The 23127-nt window shown below is 39.0% G+C and overlaps 1 protein-coding gene across 1 annotated transcript; it reads left to right on the top strand.

Moving 5' to 3' along the window:
• The first annotated feature begins 11082 nt into the window (after positions 1-11082).
• LOC143380496 (uncharacterized protein C2orf78-like) lies at positions 11083-18024 on the top strand. The gene is made up of 3 exons (XM_076833560.1): positions 11083-11179; positions 14545-15306; positions 16109-18024. Exons 1-3 carry the CDS (start codon positions 11083-11085, stop codon positions 18022-18024), a joined length of 2775 nt encoding a protein of 924 aa, XP_076689675.1.
• The last annotated feature ends 5103 nt before the right edge of the window (positions 18025-23127 follow it).

Below are 23127 nucleotides of genomic sequence, written 5' to 3' on the forward strand. Positions count from 1 at the left end.
GAATCAATATTAATAACCTTCCAAAATAAAATAACCTAGATTGGTTCACTGATAAATTCTACCAAAAATATAAGGAAAAAGTTATACTAATTCTCTACCATCTCTTTCAGAAGAAAGAAGAAGAGGAAATAATTTCTAACTCATTCTTATGAAGCCAGAAGTCCCCTAATACCAAGACCAGGCAAAGGCATAATATAAAAACTGCACAACAATATATCTCCTGAACAAAGATGCAAAGATCCTCAAAACACAGTTAATAAATCAGATCCAAAAATGTGTTAAGAGCACTTATATCCCATAACTGGTATTGACTCAATGTTTGTATCCTCTAAAGTGTATATGTTGAAATCCTCCCCCTGCCAAAATTAAAATTGTTATAAGGTCATATTTCCAAAAGCAAGCTATAGATTCATTGAAATCCTTTTCAAAATACATAGGATATTTTTCACATAACTAGAAAAAACAATCCTAAATTCATATAAAAGAACAAAAGACCCAGAATAGCCAAAGCCATCCTGAGCAAAAAGAGCATTGCTGGAGGCATATACTTCAATTTCAAATTATACCGCAGAGCCATAATAACAAGAACAGCATGGTATGGGCATAAAAACAGATGCATAGTCCAATAGAACAGAATAGAAGACACAGAGACAAACCCACATAGTTATTGACTCAGGTGCCAGAAACATACACTGGAAAAAATGACAGCCTCTTTAATAAAAGATGCTGAGAAAACGTGATAACCTTTGATAGACGAATGGAACTCACTCCTTATCTCTCACCCTCTGTAAAACTCAGAATGGATGGAAGACTTACTTAGAAATTTGCAACTGTTAAAAGAAAAAGGAGGGAAAACACCTCAACATATAGGTACAGGTAGACTTCCGGAATAAGACCCCTATAGCTCAGGAAATCAGAGCCAGAATCAATAAATGGTACAGCACTGAATTTAAAAACTTATGTGCAAAAAAGGAAATAACTAACAGGGTCAAGAGACAATATACACAATGGAAGAAAATCTTTGCCAACTACTGTTCTGGCAGAAGATTCATATCCAGAATATATAAAGAACTCAAAAAAGTTAATATTAAAAAGCAGATAACCCAATCAATCAATTGGCAAACTAACTCAACACAATTCTCAAATGAAGTAGAAATGGCCAACAAATATATACATATATATATATGTGTGTGTGTGTGTGTGTGTGTGTGTGTGTGTGTGTGTGTATAAAGCTTAACATCTTTAGCAATTAGGAAAATGCAAATCAAGACTACGTTGAGATTTCATCTCACTTCATCTCACTCAAGTTAAAATGGCAATCACCAAGAATACAAATAACAGTAAATGAAGTGATACACTGTTGGTGGGAATATAAATTAGTAAAGCCACTATGGAAATAAATATGGACTATCCTCAGAAAGCTAAAAATTGAAGTGGTATGTGAACCAACTGTACCATTTTTGGTATTTATCTAAAAGAATTCAAGTCATCATATTTAGGAATACGTGCATGTCCATGCTTATCACAGCACAATTCAGAATACCCACGCTATGGAATCAGTCTAGTGTGTGTCAACAGAAGAATGGGTTAAAAAAAAATGTGATATATAGAGTCTTGTTCACCTGCAGTGAATAATGAAATCATGTCATTTTCAGAAAATGATGGAACTGGAGACCATGATTTTGAGTGAAATAAATTAGACTTAGAAAGAAAAAAAAAAGCTAAAAGAGAAAGGAGGCAGTTTACATTCAGGGGTAAACCAATAAGGTTAACAACGGATTTCTCATCACAGATGCTGAAAGCGAGAAGATCCTGGAATAACATATTGCAAACACTGAAAGACAATGGATGCCAACCAAGAATTCTGTATCCATCAAAATTAAGCTTCAGGTACGATAACGAAATAAAAATCTTTCATGATAAACAAAAGCTAAAAGAATTTGCAGCCAGAAAACCAGCATTGCAAACCATCTTGAGCAAAACACTACACGAGGAAGAAATGAAAAACAACAACCAAACCCATCAGGGGGAAGAGCCTCGGTAACGACAGAGGACAGCGGGAAAAGCTAATCATGGAGAAAGAAACTATATTAAAAAAAAAAGATAAATAATTAAACATGGCTGGCAGTACAAACCATATATCAATAGTAACTCTAAATGTTAATGGCTTAAACTCACCAATAAAGCGACATAGGCTGGTAACATGGATTAAAAATCAAACCCAACAATATGTTGCCTCCAGGAGACACATCTGATTCGAAAAGACATACACAGGCTGAAGGTGAAAGGGTGGGAAAAATATACCATGCACATGGTCCTCGGAAGCAAGCAGGGGTGGCTATCCTCATATCGAATAAAATCAACTTCAAGACTAAGTTAATCAAAAGGGATAAGGAAGGACATTATATACTGTTAAAAGGAACGATTCACCAACAACACATAACAATTATCAATATTTATGCACCAAATAATGGTGCTGCAACGTTCATAAAACAAATTCTCCTCAAGTTCAAGAATCAAATAGACCACAACATAATAATTATGGGTATTATAAATATATAAATGTATTATAAATATTATAAATTTGAAAAGCTGTCTCCACAGATCCCATGGATTTCAAAAGGTAATAAAAGGATATTATGAACAAATGTATGCCAAAAAAATTGCCCATAAATTTGATAACCCAGATGAAATGGACACATTTCTTTAAAGGCACAATCTGCCAAAACTAACATAAAAAGAATTAGACTATTTAAATAGACCTATTAAAGAAATTGAATCAATATTAATAACCTTCCAAAATAAAATAACCTAGATTGGTTCACTGATAAATTCTACCAAAAATATAAGGAAAAAGTTATACTAATTCTCTACCATCTCTTTCAGAAGAAAGAAGAAGAGGAAATAATTTCTAACTCATTCTTATGAAGCCAGAAGTCCCCTAATACCAAGACCAGGCAAAGGCATAATATAAAAACTGCACAACAATATATCTCCTGAACACAGATGCAAAGATCCTCAAAACACAGTTAATAAATCAGATCCAAAAATGTGTTAAGAGCACTTATATCCCATAACTGGTATTGACTCAATGTTTGTATCCTCTAAAGTGTATATGTTGAAATCCTCCCCCTGCCAAAATTAAAATTGTTATAAGGTCATATTTCCAAAAGCAAGCTATAGATTCATTGAAATCCTTTTCAAAATACACACGATATTTTTCACATAACTACAAAAAACAATCCTAAATTCATATAAAAGAACAAAAGACCCAGACTATCAAAGCCATCCTGAGCAAAAAGAGCATTGCTGGAGGCATATACTTCAATTTCAAATTATACCGCAGAGCCATAATAACAAGAACAGCATGGTATGGGCATAAAAACAGATGCATAGTCCAATAGAACAGAATAGAAGACACAGAGACAAACCCACATAGTTATTGACTCAGGTGCCAGAAACATACACTGGAAAAAATGACAGCCTCTTTAATAAATGATGCTGAGAAAACTTGATAACCGTTGATAGACGAATGGAACTCACTCCTTATCTCTCACCCTCTGTAAAACTCAGAATGGATGGAAGACTTACTTAGTAATTTGCAACTGTTAAAAGAAAAAGGAGGGAAAACACCTCAACATATAGGTACAGGTAGACTTCCGGAATAAGACCCCTATAGCTCAGGAAATCAGAGCCAGAATCAATAAATGGTACAGCACTGAATTTAAAAACTTATGTGCAAAAAAGGAAATAACTAACAGGGTCAAGAGACAATATACACAATGGAAGAAAATCTTTGCCAACTACTGTTCTGGCAGAAGATTCATATCCAGAATATATAAAGAACTCAAAAAAGTCAATATTAAAAAGCAGATAACCCAATCTATCAATTGGCAAACTAACTCAACACACTTCTCAAATGAAGTAGAAATGGCCAACAAATATATACATATATATATATATATATATATATATATATATATATATATATATATGTGTGTGTGTGTGTGTGTGTGTGTGTGTGTGTGTGTGTGTGTGTGTATAAAGCTTAACATCTTTAGCAATCAGGGAAATGCAAATCAAGACTACGTTGAGATTTTATCTCACTTCATCTCACTCGAGTTAAAATGGCAATCACCAAGAATACAAATAACAGTAAATGAAGTGATACACTGTTGGTGGGAATATAAATTAGTAAAGCCACTATGGAAATAAATATGGACTATCCTCAGAAAGCTAAAAATAGAAGTGCTATGTGAACCAACTATACCATTTTTGGTATTTATCTAAAAGAATTCAAGTCATCATATTTAAAAATATGTGCATGTCCATGCTTATCACAGCACAATTCACAATACCCATGCTATGGAATCAGTCTAGTGTGTGTCAACAGAAGAATGGGTTAAAAAAATGTATATAGAGTCTTGGTCACCTGCAGTGAATAATGAAATCATGTCATTTTCAGAAAATGATGGAACTGGAGACCATGATTTTGAGTGAAATAAATTAGACTTAGAAAGAAAAAAAAAAGCTACAGAGAAAGGAGGCAGATTACATTCAGGGGTAAACCAATAAGGTTAACAACGGATTTCTCATCACAGACACAGAAAGCGAGAAGATCCTGGAATAATATATTGCAAACACTGAAAGACAATGGATGCCAACCAAGAATTCTGTATCCAGCAAAATTAAGCTTCAGGTACGATAACGAAATAAAAATCTTTCATGATAAACAAAAGCTAAAAGAATTTGCAGTCAGAAAACCAGCATTGCAAAGTGTCTTCAGCAAAATGCTACACAAGGAAGAAATGAAAAACAACAACCAAAATTATCAGTGGGAAGAGCCTCGGTAACAACAGAGGACAGCGGGGAAAGCTAATCATGGAGAAACAAACTAAATTAAAAAAAAAAGATAAATAATTAAACATGGCTGGCAGTACAAACCATATATCAATAGTAACTCTAAACGTTAATGGCTTAACCTCACCAATAAAGCGACATAGGCTGGTAACATGGATTAAAAAAACAAACCCAACAATATGTTGCCTCCAGGAGACACATCTGATTGGAAAAGACATACACAGGCTGAAGGGGAAAGGGTGGGAAAAATATACCACGCACACGGTCCTCGGAAGCAAGCAGGGGTAACCATCCTCATATCGAATAAAATCAACTTCAAGACTAAGTTAATCAAAAGGGATAAGGAAGGACATTATATACTGTTAAATGGAACGATTCACAAACAAGACATAACAATTATCAATATTTATGCACCAAATAATGGTGCTGCAACGTTCATAAAACAAATTCTCCTCAAGTTCAAGAATCAAATAGACCACAACATAATAATTATGGGTGACTTCAACACACCTCTCTCACCATTGGACAAATCCTCCAACCAAAAGTTGAATAAAGAGACTATAGAGCTCAATATCGCAATCAATGACCTAGACTTAACTGACATATATAGAATATATCAACCATCATCAAGTGGATATACTTTTTTCTCAGCAGCACATGGATCCTTCTCAAAAATAGACCATATATTATGCCACAGGGCAACACTCAGTAAATATAAAGGGGTGGAGATAATACCATGTATTTTATCTGATCAGAATGGAATGAAACTGGAAATCAATGATAAAAGAAGGAAGGAAAAATCCTACATCACATGGAAAATGAACAATATGTTACTGAATGATCAAGGGGTCACAGAGACATAAAGGAGGAAATCAAAAAATTCTTAGAGATAAATGAAAATACAGATACAACATATAGGAATCTATGGGACACAATGAGATCAGTGAGGGAAATTCATAGCCTGTAGGTCATTCCTCAAAAAAAGGAAAAACCAACAAATAAATGAGCTCACACTTCATCTCAAAGCCCTAGAAAAGGAAGAGCAAAACAACAGCAGATGTAGCAGAAGGCAAGAAATAATTAAAATCAGAGCGGAAATCAACAAAATTGAAACAAAAGAAACTATTGAAAAAACTGACAAAACTAAAAGTTGGTTCTACGAAAAAATAAATAAGATCAACAGACCCTTAGCCATGCTAACGAAGAGAAGAAGAGAGAGAACTCAAATTACTAACATACAGGATGAAAAAGGCAAGATCACAACAGATGCTACAGAAATACAGAAGACAATTAGAAATTATTTTGAAAACCTATATTCCAATAAAATAGCAGAGAGTGAAGACATCGATAAATTTCTTAAATCCTATGATTTGCCCAGACTGAGTCAGGAGGATACACACAATTTGAACACACCAATACCAATGGATGAGATTGAAGAAGCATTCAAAAGACTACCAACCAAGAAAAGCCCAGGACCGGATGGGTATACAGCGGAGTTTTACAAAACCTTTAAAGAAGAATTAATACCAATACTTTTCGAGTTATTTCAGGAAATAGAAAAAGAGGGAGCTTTGCCAAATTCATTCTATGAGGCCAACATCACCCTGATTCCGAAACCAGACAAAGACACCTCAAAGAAAGAAAACTACAGACCAATATCTCTGATGAACCTAGATGCAAAAATCCTCAGTAAAATTCGGGTGAATCAGAATCAAAGGCACATCAAGAAAATTGTGCACCATGATCAAGTAGGATTCATCCCTGGGATACAAGCATGGTTCGTTATACGGAAATCAATAAATGTTATTCACCACATCAATAGACTTAAAGATAAGAACCATATGATCATCTCAATAGACGCAGAAAAAGCAGTTGACAAAGTACAGCATCCCTTTATGTTCAAAACATTAGAAAAACTAGGGATAACAGGAACTCTCCTCGACATTGTAAAAGCTATCTATGCTAAGCCTCAGGCTAGCCTCATTCTGAATGGAGAAAAATTGAAGGCATTCCCTCTAAAATCAGGAACAAGACAGGGATGCCCTCTATCACCACTTCTATCCAATATAGTTCTCGAAACACTGGCCAGAGCAATTAGACAGACAAAAGAAATTAAAGGCATAAAAATAAAAAAAGAAGAACTTAAATTATCACTGTTTGCGGATGACATGATTCTATACCTAGGAGACCCAAAAGGGTCTACAAAAAAACTACTAGAACTAATAAATGAATTCAGCAAAGTGGCAGGATACAAAATCAACATGCAGAAATCGAAATCATTTCTGTATATCAGCGACAAAACTTCTGAATCGGAAATGGGGAAAAACACTCCATTCACAATATCCTGAAAAAAAATAAAATACTTGGGAATCAACCTAACAAAAGAGGTGAAAGACTTATACAATGAAAACTACAGAACCCAAAAGAGAGAAATAGAAGAAGATCTTAGAAGATGGAAAAATATGCCCTGTTCATGGTATGGCAGAACTAACATCATCAAAATGGCGATATTACCAAAAGTTCTCTATACATTTAATGCAATGCCAATCAAAATCCCAAAGGCATTGCTTGTAGAAATAGATAAAGCAATCATGAAATTCATATGGAAAAATAAAAGACCCAGAATAGCAAAAGCAATTCTAAGCAGGAAGTGTGAATCAGGAGGTATAGCGATACCAGATTTCAAACTATATTACACAGCAATTGTAACACAAACAGCATGGTACTGGTACCAAAACAGGCGGGTGGAACAATGGTACAGAATACAGGACACAGAGACTAATCCACAAAGCTACAACTATCTTATATTTGATAAAGGAGCTAAAAGCATGCAATGGAGGAAGGATAGCATCTTCAACAAATGGTGTTGGGAAAACTGGAAATCCATATGCAACAAAATGAAACTGAATTCCCTCCTCTCGCCATGCACAAAAGTTAATTCAAAGTGGATCAAGGAATTAGATATCAAATCAGAGACTCTGCGTCTGATAAAAGAAAAAGTTGGCTCCGATCTACATATTGTGGGGTCGGGCTCCAAATTCCTTAATAGGACACCCATAGCACAAGAGTTAATAACAAGAATCAACAAATGGCACTTACTTAAACTGAAAAGTGTTTTCTCAGCAAGAGAAACAATAAGAGAGGTAAATAGGGAGCCTACATCATGGGAACAAATTTTTACTCCTCACACTTCAGATAGGGCTCTAATATCCAGAGTATATAAAGAACTCAAAAAATTAGACAATAATATAACAAATAACCCAATCAATAAATGGGCCAAGGACCTGAACAGACACTTCTCAGAGGAGGACATACAATCAATCAACAAGTACATGAAAAAATGCTCACCATCTTTAGCAGTAAGAGAAATGCAAATCAAAACCACCCTAAGATACCATCTCACTCCAGTAAGATTGGCAGCCATTATGAAGTCAAAAAACAATCAGTGCTGGCGAGGATGTGGGGAAAAGTGTACTCTGGAACATTGCTGGTGAAACTGCAAACTGGTGCTGCCAATTTGGAAAGCAGTATTGAGATTCCTGGGAAAGCTGGGAATGGAGACACCATTTGACCTAGCCATTGCCCTTTTCGGTCTATTCCCTGAAGACCTTAAAAGAGCATACTACAGAGATACTGCCACATCGATTTTCATAGCAGCACAATTCACAATTGCTAGACTGTGGAACCAACACAGATGCCCTTCAATAGATGAATGGATAAAAAAAATGTGGCATTTATACACCATGGAGTAGTACGCAGCACTAAAAAATGACAAAATCTTGGAATTTGCAGGGAAATGGATGGCATTAGAGCAGATTATGCTTAGTGAAGCTAGCCAAATCCTAAAAACAAATACCAAATGTCTTCTTTGATATAATGAGAGCAACTAAGAACAGAGCAGGGAGAAAGAGCATGAAGAAAAGATTAACATTAATCAGGGATGAGAGGTGGGAGGGAATGGGAGAGAGAAGGGAAATTGCATGTAAATGGAAGGAGACCCTCAGGGGTATACAAACTTACATACAAGAGGAAGTGAGGGGAAAGGAGGAAAATATAAGGGGGAGAAATGAATTACAGTAGAGGGGGTAGAGAGAGAAGAGGGGAGGGGAGGGGGGAGGGGGATAGTAGAGGATAGGAAAGGCAGCAGAATACAACAGATACCAGAATGGCAATATGTAAATCAATGGTTCTGCAACTGATGTGATTCTGTAATCTGTATATGGGGTAAAAATGGGAGCTCATGTCCCACTTGAATCAAAGTGTGAAATATGATATATCAAGAACTATGTAATGTTTTGAACAACCTACAATAAATTTAATTTTAAAAAAAGAGGAAGTGAGGGGAAAGAAAAAAATATATAAGGGGGAGAAATGAATTACAGTAGAGGGTGTAGAAAGAGAAGGGGGGAGGGGGGATAGTAGATGATAGGAAAGGCACAGAATACAACAGACACTAATATGGCAATATGTAAATCAATGGATGTGTAACTGATGTGATTCTGCAATCTTTAAACGGGGTAAAAAAGGGAGTTCATATCCCACTTGAATCAAAGTGTGAAATATGATATATCAAGAACTAGGTAATGTTTTGAACAACCAACAATAAGAAAATAAAAATAAAAAAATTAAAAAAATAAAAATGAAAGAGGCTGGGGATGTGATGTAATGGGAAAGTGTCCCTGGATTAAATTCCAAGGACCCGTCCCCCCAGCAAAAAAAAAAAAAAAAAAAAAAAAAAAAAAAACAAATTAATTCCCTCTTTTATTAACACAAAATGAGACCTCAATGAGTTGACACGTTTCTAACAAAAAGTTAAAATTTAAAAGTCCATGTTAACCTCTCTTTTCTTTATGTTATCCATACTTTTTTTATATTCTCTTAGTGTTCTAACTATTCTCCTGGCTTTCCACCCAAGCATGCAAGACAAAGAATGTGAGAAGCCCAAGATTCTATAGTGGCTGTTTGCATGGGGGAGGAAGTCACAGTAACTGCCACACAGGATCCTCTTACACAAGAAGAGAGAAAGGATCCTCAGTGCCTCCCACATATGAAAGAGGCTGATGGCAGAAAGTCTACATGACCCAGGAGCTGTCCTCAGGAAATTATAAGTTAAAGGAGTACAACAAAAATCCAGAGAGGGAAACTTTACAGTCAGCTAGGTCTTCCACCTCTCTAGAGTTGCTGCTATTCTTCAGAAAAGAACAAAGAATCAACTCACAGAAAAGAAGACCCCTGCTTCTGGAAGTCAAAAGAAAGTAATATCAATGTGTATAAGAATGCAGACTCAAGGCTTGTCCATGAAAAACTGTCTGCAATGAAGAGGGGTGGGGGAAGGAGAGCAGAAGAGAGTTACCAGTCTAACCTGGCCCAGCCCAGGCCAAAGAAAGTAGGGATCAAGAGAAACTAAAGAGGATCTTGCGCCACATCATTCCAGAAAGAATGCACTCAAGGAACTTCCCCCTAGGGCTGGGATTGTGGCTCAGTGGTAAAATGTTAGCCTAGCATATGTGAGGCACAGGGCTTGACCCATGAATAAAAGAAAAGTATTGGGTCCATCTACAGCTAAAAAAAACCCAAACAAACAAACAAACAAAAAAACCATTTTAACCCCTTTCTGAATCCTTGAATACTGCAGTAACTTCACTAATCCAATCTAATTCTGTGTTCCCGAACCACTATACTTGCTCAACCTAAATGTCTCTTTCTTCCATCTCCAGGGATATTAACTGCATATGTTAATAGAGCAATGTATCACTATTACCTCTTACACTGTGAAACATCATTTATAACATATTCATAATATTTTAATGAACATTTAACACGAACACGGAGATGATATCCCTAACACAAGAGCCTGGGGGAGGGGAGCCATGGGGTGAGCCCATTATGTCCCTCTTGCAGGGCTGCACCTACCAGAACTGAGTCATTTAGCTTCTATTATAACTTTCCTGTCACTTTCTCCACCCAATCAACTCTCTTGTCATTTTCCCCACCCAATCCCACCTTCTCCTTGGGAGTCTGACCACCCTATTGGCTACTTCATACCTTTAAACGGACAGTTCTGTGACATCATTCTCCCACCAAACCTACTGCCACCTGCTAGAATCTTAGGCTTGCTATGCAGTTGTAAACAAATTTGGATCATCGCAAGTGACCAGTGACCAGTAACCAGTCATTAGAGTGGCCAGTAAACAGTGACCAGTGAACTCCATACTGGGAAACATGTATTCTCTACCCTCAGCCACCCACACATCCTCTGGGGTGGTCTCCTCATCCTTTGTATCTGCAATTGATGTGACCTCTTCTCTGACCATGTCAGGTAAGGAAAGAAACATTTAAAAGTTTTTCATTAGACTTTTACCTTCCTCAATTTACTAATGGAGTCAAAAGAGCTTAGAATAATAGGGGAAAGGATGGAACTAGAAATCTGGACACCTAATTTCATTTGGAATTTGACATGTACTGTGTATAGAACTGGACTATCTTACTCTCTCACAAAATCTGTTTTTTGATTTGCTACATGAGGATAACAGATTGCCATGTTCTGGCCCCTTACTTTTCTTGCATCTTGAGGGGCATGTTTATAGAGAATGAAATCAGATTTCATGGTTGTGTTGTTTCAACTGAAAGAGACAAATCCTAGACAGGGTGGAAACCAAGGGATTTCCTCTGTAACAGTTTCCCTTCACCAAGATTTCCACTTCAGTATTTCAAATTTAGTACTGTTCATCAAAGGGACATTCACATATTTGGGAGTTTTCTGTTTAAACTAGGTGAAAAGAGAAATAGGGAGAGAAGAGCAGGAGGACAGGGCTGTAAGGAGGCAGATGTTCTTGGGAAAGCAAGTTTGTGACTGTTTTAGCACAAGGCAACAGGAATTCAGTGGAGGAAAAAAATATAAAAATAAGGGAGAAGAAAATGTTAGAATAGTAGAGATGAAGAGAATGATGTTCTCAAGAAAAAAGAGGTTGGTTGGGATGGATGTGGAAGAAAAGCAAAGATTTGATTTAAACCAACAGACAGCATAGAGTGAATCTTCCCAGAGGCTGGTTTAGAGAATGTTTAGATTAACGGACCAGCAAGGAAACTAAGGCTTGAATTGGGGTATCACTAGGGTAAGCAGGTTATCACAAAAGTCACACTTGGCTGTTACAGTTTTTCCTATAACCTCTTTGAAAACCGACAATGTTGACAGTTTAAACATGAACATATTAGAAGTATGTTTTAGAAATGACTCTTCCTCCAAACATGCCAAGGAAAGTGGTTCTAGACAGAGCTGGAGAAATGGCATTTTCCATGTCCTATTTTGTTCTGAATTTTAAACTACAGGGTTTTCTAAAAAATGTCTTTTCCAAACCTGCATCAGAAGGACACATTCCTTTGTGTGATATAAGCTGTCAACGTGAAGCTGTTTTCCATCTTTACAACAGTTTTTTTTTTTTCTAAAACAGACAATATACAAATAGTCATTGATGATTTCTAAATCTAAGAACCAAAAGAAAGAACTATATGAGAATAAAAATTCAAGCTCACATCTCTAATTCCAAGTTTATTTAAATAATTATCTGAAGCCTTTTTGTTTTGTCTACATTTCAAATAATTGTTTGGGGCTGGGGTGTAGGGTAGCTCAAACATTTTTGTTTTAATTTTGTTTTAACATAAAGGGAGAAGGAAATGTCAGAATAAAAGACAAAAATTGTTTTAAATTTGTTATTTTATTATACTGTGATGGTTTTCTCAGACTTTAGGGACAAGATTTTCTGCTAAATGTGATAATAAACTAGGCTTCTATGATTTTGTTAAAGCATTTTCCACTTTTTTTTTAAAACCAAAAGGATTATCAAAAAATGTGTTTGTATTAATTGAAATATCTACCTAGTGGGATTAATGTCTTTTATTCGGTGTGGGTAATCCTTAGAGGAAGAGAAACAAGAACAGTAATGAAATTACTTTACATTTATTGTTTTTTTCTCCAGTATGTACAAAATTTCTTTCGGAAAGTCCTTCTGTCCTCCTTCCTTTTTTGTTTCCCTCACTCCCTCCATTTCTCTCTCCTTCCCTCCCCGACTTGCTCCTTATTCCTTCCTTCCTTCCTCTCATTTATTCTTTCTTCCTTTCTTCTCTTCTTTCCAGTTCTGAGGATTGAACACAGGGTCAAGCATGATACACAAGCTATATCTCCAGGACATTTTATTTGTTTTCTCAGATAAGATCTTGCTGAATTGCCCAGAGTGGCTTTGAATCCTGCAATCCCACTGCCTCAGGTTCCCGAGTGTTGGGACCAGAGACCCACCATACCATGCTGAGATTCATAGAGGGTTTTGGCTTCGGTTTTCGCTTTTCCATATGGCTACCCATCTGTTCACTTTACTTAAATTTGTGTTCACTTTACTTAAATTTGTGTTCACTTTACTTCAAATTTGTGTTCACTTTACTTAAAATTACACACATTTTTAGTATAGTTTCTCTGTCTATATGTACTGCTTGAGAATGCATTCAAACTCACCTTCAATCATGAGCTTTGTTTTGATTAAAAGTATTCACTAAAATCAAAGAGAAACATTCACTTTCATAATATTGTATGCATGATAACAGAACTCATTTCTTAGCAAATTTGATATACACTCACTTTTGCTACATATCCATATGTTCATTACGATCTAGTCATTCCTTTTAGTTCTGAGCTGTTTTTCACTTTTGCTTCTGTCTTTCCAGAACATACTGTAACTCCCTCCAAATGAAACTTTTTGTAATATCTATTTATTAGTTGTAGTTCAACACAATACCTTTATTTTACTTATTTTTACATGGTGCTGAGGATTGAACCCAGGGCCTCGCATGTGCTAAGCAAGCACCCAAATGCTGAGCCATAACCTCAGCCCCCACATGAATCTTATGTAATATGACTTTTATTCATGGATGAATTATCACTGTTGGTATTGTGATAACCACACTAAAGATGAGTAACCTGAAGCTCAGAAAGTTTCCATTTCTTTCAAGAAGCATTTCTTGAGAAACTGAATTTCAGGTAGTCATTTTCATGTAGGATCAGCAGTTAGGCTGAAAGAGGGCAAAGAATGACGCTTAAATTATCATTTGGATGGTAAAACTGAACTCCAGGAAATATCATGTGACCTGGACAAACAAAAGGAGATACTAAACATCACTGTGGTGATATCAGTAGATTTTCTATGAACAGGGAAAAACAAATTTCTGTTTCTCCAGATTTCTGGTCTTTGGAACAAGAGTCCTGGCCAGGAAGTAAGTTTCCATAATCTGTTGCTGATTGTGAACAAGTCGATCTCACTTCACTGACCCTTGGTGTACTCATTTGCTAACTGGTAATGTTGGAGTTTTCTCTGAGTTCGAAAATGCTTCAGTTCTAGGGCAAATTCAGGAGTCAATACTAGTGCAGGCTCAAAGGAACCATAGGAGAGGAAAAGGATGCTTTTGGGGAACAACGTGTGAAGCAGACCACTTGGGAATTCTGTGCCCAATTTGACAGAAAAGGCAGGTTATCAGAAGAGTAGTTGCAGCCATCTTAATGGAGGGATTTGGGGTCTCTCAATGATTATTAGAATGAGGGCCCTCCTGATTACTACAACATTAAGACAACATTATTCCTCGAATATTGTAAGAATCTGCCTGTCTCATCAATATTTTCACCACCTCTTCTTCCTACAGAAAATTTCCAAAATTCTTCTTTACATGGAAATGCTGATTCTCTGCAGCTCTCTCTTCCTGTGGTGACCAATGCAGCGTCCGTGACAGGAGGGGTCTGCAACTTCTCCAGAGCCTCTGCTCCAGCTGAAACTTCAGCATGGTTACTGCCCTCAACCTGTGGCACCTCCTTTCAGCCACTCATGGGCAGTGCCTACCTTTATCAACATGCTAGCACAGCCATGGTGTCTAAGGTTACTGGCCAGAACCTGATTCCCATGGCACCTGCCCCCTATCCAAGTATTTCTGAGTGGTATATCCCAGGAAGTGCTGAAAAGAGCTCATCTTCACTTGGGGACTTTAATCTGACTGTCACTGACCAGAACACAGCAGATTCTTCCCTATCAATGACATCCCAGTATGACAAAACTTCCGAAGCCAATGTCGTTATCCCTGGATATCCACTACTATCTGGTAGGCTCGTCCAGGTGACACTATCTCAGATTCCAAATCAAGGACATTGCCTCTCACTACCCCACCAAGAAGGAAGCCAGGTCTACTACTATGATCAAAACTCTCTGGGGACTCTGCTCTCTGGAGAACATTGGCCCTGCCTGCAATCCTATGGCTCTGTGCCATATGCAGGAAGTAGTGCCACTGCCCCTCAACCAGAAATGGTGACAGTGCTGAAGGAAGTTCAGCCCACAAATGTCCTACCCTCAGTCCCTACACCTGTGACCTACTACTCTGTGTCCACTCAAAGTATAGAAGGAACAAATTTTCAAGGTGAGTACTAACATCAAAAAGGGGAAGGAATAAGATTACCACTCGAAATGAGGGTCCAGTTTTCAGCTGGTAACTGTGGGTCCACACATCCCTAGAATTCAAGTGCTGAGATTTAATCACAATCTTGTTCAGCAGTCCCCATATTCAGACTCTGTCAGAGAAGCATGCAGGACAGCATAATGGCCATCCTTGCATTTAAGAGACCTCTAGGAGCACACGGAAGGAAGCGGCTGTTCACTATTTTTGCACTCAGTCCAGCTACACAACCACACTATAAATATATTTCCCTAATTTTACTTTGGTTTAGAAAAATCAATCAACACATATCAGGATGTGACAGTTTAATTGATCCTTAATTGACTGCAGGTTTAACCTCTATATGTAGAGATGCTGTCCAAAGCAGGAGTCCAAAACCCCTGACCTTTCACATTGATTTCATGAGCAACAGCTGCACCCTCTCCTAGTTCATGGTGTTAAGTGTTCTTACATTCTGGGGAGAGTGGAGAGAATTGAGAGGCCCCTATATGAGGACGAGAGACTTCATGAAACAGATTTTCTGTGTTTCCCACAGAGGAGACAAGGGCTCTACCAGAAACCCATGCTGCCATGGTGATGAACCAGCCCAAAAGTAAGACTTCAAGGGATCACCTATAACTAATATGCAACTCTTAACAGATACCTGTCAGTGGTCCTTAAAAAGAGCTAATAGAAATGCTTTCTCCACCATAGGTGGATTCCCTGAAGAGTGTATTTCTGGGAAGGGGGAGCATCCTACTTACCATCTTCCTTGGTTCCTTTGTAGGGATGGAAACTTCCCTAGGGATGGAGGCTTCCTTGGGAGTGCAACCTCCAAGTCAGACATTTTGTCTGCCACAGCCTCCAGAATTCCCACACATCTGCCATAAGAGAAAAAGCCAAATAATTGAGAAAAACTCACAAACTGAACTTGGGGACATTACCACAATAACTCCAGTCCAGAGTTCTACAGATTTATTGGCATTGCCTCCAAATCAAAGCCAGGAACAGACAGAGATTAAGAATTTGTGTGAGATTAACACCATGCTCTCAGAGCCACTGGATGCCTACCAGATTGCCATGGAGAGCCAGGATCCTCCACTACTCCCTTTAGACATCCCTGAAATCCACCAGCTTCTGGCCTCCATTGGTCCTCTGGACCAAGAGGAGAAGCCACATTCTGAAAATACCCATCTAGAAAGGAGTAGCCTGAGTCTTGAGGACCAAGGCACACTTGGAAATGGGACTGAATTTAGCAGTGGTTTTGCAGACCTCACTGCACTGGTGGGGGATATTCACCTTCCTGAGCTTTTCAGTTCCTTAAAAGACTTTGAACAACCTGAAAGTCCCACAATAACAAAATCCAATGATACCAGAACCATCATGGAAAAGCAGGGGCAGGAAATCACAAGTGCCTTAAAGGGTCCTAGTGAGCCAATGAGGAAGAACAAACATAAAGCCTCGGAGTGTCCTGATGGAACTCCTCAGGCCAAAATGCAGCCAAGGGATCTGGAATGCACATTAAGAGGAGAAATTTCTCACAGGGATGCAGATAGTAGCAGGGCTCCTATGCACACTGCCGAGCACTCTATCAGCAAAGCTCAGAAAGCTGCATCCAGCAGGAACAGCAAGGCTAAGGGCCATGGGCAGGAAAAGACCAAGAGGACCAGAGAAAACAACTCCAGGAAAGCCCAGGAGAGGAAGCAGCCAGGCAATAAAGTCAAGGCAGAAGAGAAGCCAACTCTGCCCAAACCGAAGGGGAAGAGGAACCAACCTGACCTTTGCCAAGAGGCCTTTAAGAAGCCTCGGAGCTGTCTCGGCATGCACATGCTGGAGTCGGTGCAGGTTTTGCATGCATTGGGGAAGAAGAATGATAAGAAAACTGGGCTGTCTTCCTCCCGGGCCCCGGGAAACTCAGGCCGTAACCAAGACCCCCGTCCATGCCCAGCTAGGAAACCATGGCTGGCAGTTAAGGGTCCTGAGAAATCACAAGTCAAAGCCCAGAATCCAGATATTAGTGCTGAAGGAAAGGGTCCCTCTCCATCCATTTATGAGCCTCCACCACCTGGGAAGGTTAAATTGGTACCTTTGCCTTTTCTGACCCTGGAGAAACCTCCACCTCGACCAGTAATCAATCGGAGGCCACAATCTCTGGCCTCACGCAGACCCACTGGGGCTTACCCTGCCCAGCCTGGCCCTGCTAGCTCAGCTCAACCCATGGCAGTCAACCAATCCCAACCAGCTACTGCCAACCCATCTTGGATGCGTCCTGCCAAGCCAGCTCACCCCGTTTTGACTCATGCCATTCAGTCAGGTGTGAGTGCTTCTACCCAGCCTAGTGTCCCTCGGTCTGCTGCTTCTGGGCCTGCACCCTACAAAACATCATCTTGCACTTCTCTCCATTGGCAACCAGTTCCCAATGTTGGGACCAAGCCCCAGTCACAACCGCCCAAGCCTCAAAACCAATATCTACTCCAAGACTTTGCCTTACAACCAATTCCATGGAGGAAACCCAATGTTTCTGGGCAAGTAGTATCAACTCCCATCACCAAACAGCAGAGGCCAGAGCGGGAAGCCATGAAGAAGAAGGCTCAACAAGAGCGTGAGAATGCTGCCAAGTACACTGCTTTGGGGAGAGTGCAGTGTTTCATTGAGAGGGAAAGAGAGATGGAGATTTCTCGCTACTATGGCTACATAATGTAAGAGCTGCTGAGATCAGTGGTGCCACTTAGGGACCAAATAGTTTTCCACATGTATATAGATAGAGAGATACACATTTATTTATTCTCAGATGCTTTCAAAGTTTAATAAAATTATATAAAGAAATGGGATATAATTCACTAATACATAATAAAGAGGCCTTCTGGTACCACTGACAATTGTTAGAAAATAAAGAGGCCTTTGGGTACTACATGTTTACCAAATGGTGTTCTCATATACACATAGATAGATAGATGAAAATTTATTCATTAGGCACAGTTGAAAAGGTAATATAGTTTAATAAAGAAATCCTATAGTATTGATGAGAGGGTAAGTAATAAAGAGGCTTTATGTTGCCATTTGAATACCAAATAGTTTTCCACATATATATACAGAGAGGTACATAGATACAAAGGTATTCACTTATAGATTTTTAAGACAATATAGTTGAGTAAAGAAATGTAGTAGAATTGTTTGAGAGATAAGTAATCAAGATGCTTTCTGGTACTGCTTGGGCATTACATAGTTTTCCACATGTGTAGATACAAATTTTATAAATATGTAGATATAAAGATACAAATGTATTAATTCTAATATATTTTTAAAATTTAGTCAAATTGATTGAAGAAATTCAATAGAATTGGTTAATAGATAATAAAGAAGCCTTGTGTTACCACTTGGCTATCAAACATTTGTCCTCATAGATGTATGAATATGTACTCCTTCCAATATACTTTTAAAACTTAATAAAATTGAATAACGAAATGTAATGGAATTGATGAATAGATAATAAACAGGAGTTTTGAGTTTGAATGGCTGTTAAGTGTGGTTTAGTTTGGTAGCGGTGGGGATCACAGCCTGCATGAGAAGAAAGGAACTCAATGTTGGCCAGGATAAGAGAAGTAAAGGCTAGGAATGGGGGAAAGAGGAAGGCATATGATCTAGCACTAGGAAGGCAAAAACAAGAGAGATGTATGGGCTTACTGGAAGAATCAGGAATTGGCAAAATGGCTGACCAATAACACAATGTTGGAAACTAGGGTTAAAATGATAAAATGTCTATCAAGTTGAAAATGATAGGAGACGGGTTCAGGTTGACCAGAACAAATGCAGAAATCAAACAAAAAACTCTCATGGAGAATGGCCTATTTTTTGGCCTACCTGAAAGATATTTTACAAAAGAAGATTCAGGGCACAGCTCCACCACGTTTGGGTCACTTAAGATCCTAGCTGGGAAAGGTGAATACAAAACACAGGGAATCTACCAGGGGTGTCAGAGGGTTCACAGTTACCCTGAGGGAAGCTGATCACATGGGACTTGGCCAAGTGAACTGCAGCAGCATGAGGCCCACCCAGAACATGGCCTGGAATAAATCACCATTGACTCAACACCCATGCACCAGGACAGCAGAGATGCACTACTTGAATTAACCTTCACACACAAGGCCAGTATCACTCTGACACTTTACTAATGGTCGAGAAGCAAGGCCTCAATCTGAGGCTTGTGTCCTCAAGTCCTCAGTGTTGGCAAGGGCCCCCTGCAGGCAGCCAACCTGGCTTTCAGACCACAGTATAGAGATGTTGGGGTAGGGGGTAAAGGAGAGAGATCACACAGGAAAGGGCGATAAATACTGAACTGAGAAGCCTGTCAGGTCCTCTTCCATTGATTCTGGCAAGCGCTGTCTTCAGGGACCATTGCCATGAACCGAACTCACAAGAAAAAAAATCACTCCTTGGCTTCCATCTCCACCCAACACAAGCAGAGTGCGCATGCACAAGGATCAACCTGCCAACAGCTGCAGGACCCAGCAGCCCCAACAGCTTTTACCCATTCCCTCCAAATTGCCAGTCACCATCTTCACCACTCTTCCCACAGGAGACATTGCCTTTTCCCACATTTTGGAAACTTCCAGAGATATTTAACCCCAAAACGTATGTATCACAATTTGTTGAATTATCTGTCCTACAGATTTGAAATGTAACCTTTATGACATATTAAATTCCTATGTGTATTTGCATCCTTCTTTGTAGAATTTACCTGGCTTTCTTGCTTTTCCTGTTTACCAGGTCTCTGGGATATTTTTTATCATGCATTTCATTTTTTTTAAAAAATATCATTATTCTTTCTTTTTAGACATTATCTATTATGTTCATTCATGTGTTCCCTTTTAGATTGGTCTTCTTTTGATTTCTACCATCTCATCTAATTTCCATTTATGTTGTTCTTTTTTATTATGAATCATAAAACTCAACATTTCAACCATTTTTATGTGGATAACTACAGCATTAAGTAGATGCACAATGTTATTCAAGCATTACCCACTATCCAAATCCAAAACTTTTCACCATCCCAAACAGAAAGCTATATCCGTGATATAATTTTACATTCCCATCTCAGGTTCTGTCCTATTTTGCATTGCTTGGCCTTCTGGTTTTTAGCTAGTTTTGAAAGAGTGGGCTACTATCTGATGTGCTTGGGGGGTTCTCTTCTGACTTGTTTTCATCGTCTTGAGACGATGCGATTCTCCTGTTTCTTAGAATACCTTTATTTGGGATTTGGTTTCCTTCTTTTCTTTCTATGCACTTTTTATGCAAAATGCATTTTCTTTGTGAAAGTATGGTTGATGACAGAGTTTCTTATGTGATGGAACAGAAACTTCCACCTCTCCTTCCTCCACCTCTTCTTCTCCCCTCCAGTTCTGTCCCTCCCCATTCTCCCTCTGCTCTCCTTCTCCTCCTCCTCCTTCTTGAACTAGTAAAAACATATCTGCTTATTTTCTAAAATTTTCTGGCTGTTTCCACCTGGAGGTTTATCCTTTGTGTCTATTGTTCCTCCCAGCGATTTCTCCTCTGGGTGAGGCCATGTCCTGAAAAGGAGCATTGGCTGTTCATTTTTCAAGAGAGTAGAGGGGCTGGACACTGTCAGCCCTTCTGATTTGAATGTGCGACATTTGTACTTATAGCTGCCCCTCAGTATCCACAGAGAACTGCACCCGGGACACCTCACAGACACCAAATTCCACAGAGTTGAAGAGAGACTGCACACATTCAAATGATCTAAATCATCTCTAATTACTTATCATAACTACAATGTAAATGCTATGTAAATAGCTGTTGTACCATACTGATTATACATCCTATAGTACATATTGTAGGAGACCTACTGCACTCACTTTGGTGTTGGCCAGAACCCCTCTCATTTTCAGCTGCTCTTCTCCTGCTGGCCCACAGTGCTTTGCAGAAATGCCTGCTGGAGCTTTGAAAGCCTCCTGTCTCCCATTTCCTCTGCTGCAAGTGCTGCTGCCAGGCAGGTCTGGTGCCTCCTGCTGGTGGTTGGCCGTATCCTCTTGTTCTGAGGTTCCTAGGGAACACTGTGTTCTCTACTTTTGTGGTAAATGCTACTCCAGGGTTTGGCTTTCTTTCGTCTATTTCCATGGCCTCTAGGCCAAATGTGTCTTTTTCTTCTTTTTGTTTTGGGAGACTCCAAACTGCACTACTGCCTGCTACTTTCTGAAATCTTGATGGATAACATAATTATTTTAAATTGAGAACGTTGCAGGTTTCTGTTCCCTGAAGCAGAGCTTCGTTTCCCCCAAACTAGTGTAGACTCTGAGACAGACAGTGAGTCTCCTGTAACAACCATGGCACCTGGTGTCTTTGCTTGCTATGTTGGTGTTTGAGTGAGAAGCAATCTCAAGGTTCATGGGGGAAGGACATCTGGCCATAGGAAGGGGGAGTAGTCTGCGGGACAGGTGGAGAATGGGGACATGGCCTCTAGTCCAAATGTGTCCTTTTCTTTTCTTTGTATCTTCTTTCTGAACACATTTGAGAAGGAATCTCCTATTTGCTCTTCTTCCCCTGTGGTTTGGGGTGGGGTGTCGGGTCTATACACAGTTTCCTTGTCTTCCTTAGCATCATCTTTCCAGTTGTCCAAGCCAGAAACCTTTGACATCCTTTGACTACCTTTTCTCTCTCCCAACCACACAATTGGAATTTTCCTAAATTTTATCTGCCCTCTCTTCACATGACATCTAGAATACTACCCACTTCTAACTCCATTCCTCCATTTCTGCTGTAACATAATCCCTAACCATTTACTGCCTTTCTCTATCAATGATCCGGGACACACACATTTTTCATAAAAAGACAGATAGATGGTAAATACATAACTGTCTGTGAGCCAGATTGTCTCTGTCTCCATAGCTCCACTCTGCACTTGTAGCATGAATGTGGCCATGCAAAATAGAGAGAACACATGAACTTTAGCTTTGTTTGAATAAAACTTTATTCACAAAAACAGGCTGTACTGCTTCAAAGACTCTGGCTCTGCCTGATCCACTGCTATGCTCCCTTTCAATCACTCCACCCCAGAACCCCTGAGCCCACTGGCTGTTCCAAGCCTAAAAAATGCTCCTTACCTCCTTCAAGCCTCTTCTCAAATTGTACCTTTCAACGAGGCATTGTCTGACTACACTCTTTGAAACTGCAATCACCTCTCAGGTTTTCTCCCTTCCTTCCATCTGATTCCCTTCACCAGGCACCACATCTCCTGCAGTGTTGTGAACGTTTCAATACACTGTGTAATTTAATTCTTTGTTGTCTTTATGGTTTAGACTTCCCATCACTCCCTTGCCCGTCAATTCCTAAAATGTAAGACCCTTGAGGGCACAAAATTTTCTCATATGTTGTTCATTTCCATGTGTCCCATATCTTCAACAGTGTCTCAAAAATAAGAGTAGATCAGTACATGTTTGTTGAATGGCATATACCCAAAGGGCTTAAAATCAGCATACTATACTAATGCTGACACATTCATGTTTACAGCAGTTCAATTCATAATAGCTAAACGATGGGACCAACAGAGCCCTTTAACAGATGAATGGATAAAGAAAATGTGGTATCTATATGCAATGGAATATTACTCAGTGATAAAGAAGAATGAAATCGTGGCATTTGCCAGTCGATGGATGGAACTGGAGACTGTCATGCTAAGAGAAATAAGCCAGTCCCCCCAAAACCAAAGACCGAATGTTCTTTCTGGTATGCAGATGCTAACAAAGAATGTTGGGGGAGGGGGAGGGAAGAGTAGAAGTTCACTGGATTAGA

The sequence above is a fragment of the Callospermophilus lateralis genome, chromosome 14 (assembly GCF_048772815.1).
Source record: "Callospermophilus lateralis isolate mCalLat2 chromosome 14, mCalLat2.hap1, whole genome shotgun sequence".
Lineage (NCBI taxonomy): Eukaryota > Metazoa > Chordata > Mammalia > Rodentia > Sciuridae > Callospermophilus > Callospermophilus lateralis.